This window comes from Ictalurus furcatus, chromosome 18, assembly GCF_023375685.1.
Source record: "Ictalurus furcatus strain D&B chromosome 18, Billie_1.0, whole genome shotgun sequence".
Lineage (NCBI taxonomy): Eukaryota > Metazoa > Chordata > Actinopteri > Siluriformes > Ictaluridae > Ictalurus > Ictalurus furcatus.
This window is the reverse complement of record NC_071272.1, coordinates 9,522,501-9,527,500: the sequence shown is the minus strand read 5'-3', so window position 1 is coordinate 9,527,500 and position 5,000 is coordinate 9,522,501. Positions and strand designations below refer to the sequence as shown.

The following is a 5,000-nucleotide window of genomic DNA, read 5'->3' as shown; positions in this document are numbered from 1 at the left end:
GTAATGACGTCACATCCCATTCACACAGCTTTCACTACACACTGCACTCCTCACAGCAGGGAATCAGCAAGCTGCTGGAAACTCTGTTCAACAAAGCAAACAGTGAGTGAAACTTTTTATAATAATAATAATAATAATAATAATAATAATAATAATAATAATAATACACTAAGTGCTGCTTGGACCTTTTCTTCACACACACACACACACTTAGCGTTAAAAGCTGATTATTCGTGATGACGTCACTATTATAGGATATGATTTTAACCACGTGTGTGTAAATCAATTTAGAGGAAATGATTGGAAACTACCATAATCTTTATCTTCATCTTCATCCTCCTCCTCATCACGGTTTTGTGCACGAGCCTACTTTACCGTTCGCGGCGCGCTGTCACGAGGATGCGCCTCATCGTCATCATCATCATCATCATCATCATCCTCATCCTCACCGCAGGCCCGGGGCTCGCGCAGGAGAAACCGGGCACGTTGAGCCTCGGCCCCGTCACCGGGTCGCGGTGTGTCCTCCGGAGCGCGCGCGCAGCAGCAGCTGTAGTAGAAAGCCTCGGGCGGAGCGGCGGCGCAGCGCGAGCTTGAACACGGCGTTCGCGGAGCTGCGCGAGCTCATCCCGCACGTCCCCGCAGACACCAAACTCTCCAAAATCAAAACTCTGAGACTGGCCACAGGGTACATCGCTCACCTGACCGACATCCTGCACGCGCACACCGGAGACACGGTGAGAGTCACACACACTCACGAGCTCCGTGTCCTGTTTAAGGTTTATACAAATATCATTCACATCTAAATGAAATAATGAAAAATAAAAAGTAAAAAGAATCCTAATCTTTTACTTTTCATCAGTGTTTTAAATTCACATCACTGTAATGAGGAAGTTACTGTGACTCATAAAGATCAAGAATAACATTTACATATGAGTAAAAAAACCACAAGAATCGTAGAATTAAAATTCTTCTGCAGTGAATATCAGTTTAGATTCTCACAAAATTTTACAGCAAAACGTCAAAAAAAAGATCATTTACAGAAAATAAAACATTTCATTAAATAATAACAAAAATGTGCAACATGTAAAACAGAATTAAACAAATTTCCAGATGGGAATAAATGATATCAAATTCAATAATAATTCGAATATTTCTGTTCAGTAAATTGTTTGTAAACAAATGATTAATTTCATATCAAAACATTTCTACACATTTAAGTTTGAAGAAATTTTATTCTGTCAGCAGGTCACTTTGCTTATTTCAAGAGTTTGTTTCTATAAAGAAGAAAATTATCTGCCATAATGAGAAATATTATAAAACCTTTAATCTTTCCTTTATTTAAAATCATTCCCTTGATAAGAAATCTTTTTAATGATGTGTAAAAGTGGAAATTCAGACACAAAAGGAAAAAGGTTGGATTGTGTGTTATTGGTGTCAAGATGAGTCTAAAACTGTAAACTTTGGGTTTCTCTGCAGCTAATAAACTGTTCCAAAATGAGGAAAAAAATCTGAACACAGAAAGTCTGGAATATTTAAAATATCAATCTGTAAAAGTGTTTATTTCTCATGAGGAAAGAACAAAACGCCAGAATAACACACCCCTGTATTCAGAACTCAGAGTTAAACACACACAGCACTGGGAATATTATACAGTGTGTGTGTGTGTGTTTGTGTGTGTGTGTGTTGGGTTTGTTCAGTGAATTAATCTCTGCATTGTGTTAATATTTATTCTTTTATTTGCTCAGGATGTTATTCAGATTCACAGAGTTCAGTCTGTTTGTGAAGGAAAACAGAATTATAAAGAAAAGTGTATTAAATATTTGTTTCAAATAAGAATACAATAAAATGTAAAATCATAAACACAATTAATAAATTAAATGAGAAATTGTGATTTTATAATTCTGCATCAGCAACTCATAGTTATACATCAACATCAATAACAACAATAATAATAATATTGATAATATGTACATTTAAAAGATTGAAGTTTAAATAAAACTAGCTTTTTAAAAATTACTTTAGAATTTTATTAATTTTTGAAGGTGTTTACTGTGGATTTGTTTTTCGCCTTCATTATTATTATTATAAATAGTATTAAAGTGTAAATATATTTATCAGTGTATTTCCCCTTTCTGTGATGTTACTCTCTGTGTGTGTCTGTGTGTGTAGGACACTGATGAGGATGAAACCGCAAGTCGGTCGCCTTTGGCATGGATGGAAGCTCCAGTTACGTCAGTATCGCGGTGTTTACCAAGCGAGGCCCCGCCCACTCCGACTCCGCCCACTTTGACAGTGTGTCAGTCGTGTTGTGGGCGGAGCATGGTTCAGGACTGTGAGGAGATGATGGAGGTGTGAAGGGCGGAGATTCTGATGGAGCTGAATTATTCTCATTTCAAAAAGATTTAACACTGAATTGCAATAAATACAAAATATATAGTTTTGTTTTGATGTTTTTGTCAACATGAGTACTCTGTGTGTGTGTGAAATAATAATAATAATAATAATAATAACCGTAATTATAATAATAACCATAAACCTAATAGTTTATTAGTTAAACCTGTATAATAATAACCTGTATTAATATTAGAATTATTGTTGACAATTACGTTTACTCTCTAACAAAAACTTTATTACATTAAAAATAAAATATAATGATGTTAAACTCCAGTGAAGCCGAAATCAGTGTGTGGAGTTTACTGTCAAAACAATTATTGATTAAAATGATTAAAACTATATTAAATCACAAAACCAGACCAGACTTGAGTATGGTGGCACCTAGCCAAAAGGGGGCTTGGCCACATGGCTGTTGCAGAGATGATGGGAGAGGCCACATGGACGTTGCAGAGATGGGGCGTGGTCACGTGGATGTTGCAGAGATTAGGGGTGTGGCCATGTGATTAATGATTAGTCAGGAAATTAACTCCATGTGATCAGAACCGAGTAAATTAACAGAACTGCTACAACTAGATTTCATTTTATTAAATATATCATCACATCCTAACTCCACTTCACATATTTTAATCATCTCATTAATAATTTATCAGTTTCCGATAATAAAGTCGTACGATATACCGCATCATTTAAGACGGGGGAAATTTTAAGATGAAGTGGTGTGAGTAAAGCTGTTACACAACAGATCGTTATTTTAGACAGATTTAAAGTAGCATGTGTTTATTTTCAGGTTTAAAAACACAGAACTGTAGCCCCACCTCTTTAAGGAAGTCCTGAATGAAACAAGTCCATGTAAGGTTAAACTGCTGTCCAGCGAGAAGAAATACAGAAAAACACGCGTTCGTTTTAAAATACAACATTGTGACAGTATCGTAGATGGTGATAAAATGTTAATTGAGTTATTGTCACATGAGAGCTTTCAGACAGAAAAAATAACTTGTTTAGCAACAAAGAAAACGGCAGAGGAGGAGAAGAGGAGAACAGAATGGAGGAGAGGAGAAGAGAGGAGCTCTGACTCAGCTCTAAATCAGGGGACAAATAAAAGTTCTCCAAGAGACAAGATGCTAAAGGAAAGGGTTAATTATCCATCTGAAGTGAGAGTGGTGTTCAGTGTTAATGTTAAGAAGTGAATCAGAACAATTCACACTCTGAACTCAGCTGAATCCTCCTGTGATCATTCGCGGGTATAACACAGAAACCAGAGAAAAACAGTTGACATGAGGAACCAAAAAGCACTTTGGGGGCATTAGACAGACAGACAGACAGGCTCCGCCCACAGCGCTGATCTCATTACTGAGCGTGTGTGTACATAAACAGATTAATATTCACACTGAAATCTGCTAAAGTGTGAGCAGTCATTAAGTACGTCAGCAGAGACGTGTGCGTGTGTGTGTGTCCGTCCACTGAAAGGCGTCAGTGTGTTACTCCAGCTGTTTACTTCCCTCTGATTTCTGGTCCAGTCGGCTCTTACTGCTCTTCACCATATAAATAAAGTATGTCAGCGTTTCCTTCTCATTCACCGGAATGTTCCGGAAATGACGACTCACCGTCTGAAACACACACACACACACACACACAGAATAGATAATTAGATCATTAAACTCGACTCGGAGTTATATTAATATTAGTCTACAAATCACGCTGCTGCTGAACGCTGGATTCTGATTGGTCAGATGGAAACACGTGTCACATGATGCGCCGTTATATTTATGAGTGGTAAAATGATAATTGGGAAATTATGTTTAAAACTAAACCTGTGAAGTGCGGTGTTCTACTGACGTGGTGGTGGTGTACTGACTTTGAGAGTTCACTGCTCTTAATTAAACCAACTGGTTGATGTGTGATTTTTTAACGATGTGCTGCAGCTCAGTGTCAGGGTCTTGGCAATCTTCGTATAGCCTAGGCCATCTTTATGTAGAGCAACAATTCTTTTTTTCAGATCCTCAGAGTTCTTTGCCATGAGGTGCCATGTTGAACATCCAGTGACCAGTATGAGGGAGTGTGAGAGCGAGGACACGAAATTTAACACACCTGCTCCCCATTCACACCTGAGACCTTGTAACACTAACAAGTCACATGACACCAGGGAGGGAAAATGGCTAATTGGGCCCAATTTGGACATTTTCACTTAGGGGTGTACTCACTTTTACTCACTGGTGGTGGGAGTGTCATGGTCTGGGGCTGCATGAGTGCTGCCGGCACTGGGGAGCTACATTTCATTGAGGGAACCATGAATGCCAACATGTACTGTGACATACTGAAGCAGAGCATGATCAGTATGCAGTATTCCAGCATGATAACGACCCCAAACACACCTCCAAGACGACCACTGCCTTGCTAAAGGAGCTGAGGGTGAAGGTGATGGACTGGCTAAGCATGTCTCCAGACCTAAACCATATTGAGCATCTGTGGGGCATCCTCAAACGGAAGGTGGAGGAGCACAAGGTCTCTAACATCCACCAGCTCCGTGATGTCATCATGGAGGAGTAGAAGAGGACTCCAGTGGCAACCTGTGAAGCTCTGGTGAACTCCATGCCCAAGAGGGTTAA

General features: G+C 38.9%; 2 protein-coding genes across 3 annotated transcripts in view; one reads left to right on the top strand and one right to left on the bottom strand.

Annotated features, from left to right (window-relative positions):
- The window catches only part of LOC128622602 (heart- and neural crest derivatives-expressed protein 1-like), a 3,357-nt gene extending 690 nt beyond the window's left edge, over positions 1-2,667 (top strand). Inside the window, exons 1-3 of one of the 2 annotated variants that reach the window (XM_053649236.1) lie at positions 1-102; positions 292-734; positions 2,170-2,667. The exon at positions 1-102 is cut by the window's left edge and continues 690 nt beyond it. In XM_053649236.1, the coding sequence (XP_053505211.1) occupies positions 297-734; positions 2,170-2,355 (624 nt within the window). In that variant the 5' untranslated portion in view covers positions 1-102; positions 292-296 and the 3' untranslated portion in view covers positions 2,356-2,667. Of the gene's footprint in view, positions 103-173; positions 735-2,169 lie in introns of both variants that reach the window. The other variant, XM_053649235.1, reaches the window with a different exon arrangement.
- A 487-nt stretch (positions 2,668-3,154) lies between these two features.
- sap30l (sap30-like) overlaps positions 3,155-5,000 on the bottom strand; it is a 9,979-nt gene continuing 8,133 nt past the window's right edge. Inside the window, exon 4 of the mRNA XM_053649237.1 lies at positions 3,155-4,001. Coding sequence (XP_053505212.1) covers positions 3,873-4,001 — 129 coding nt within the window. The 3' untranslated portion in view covers positions 3,155-3,872. The remainder of the gene's footprint in view (positions 4,002-5,000) is intronic.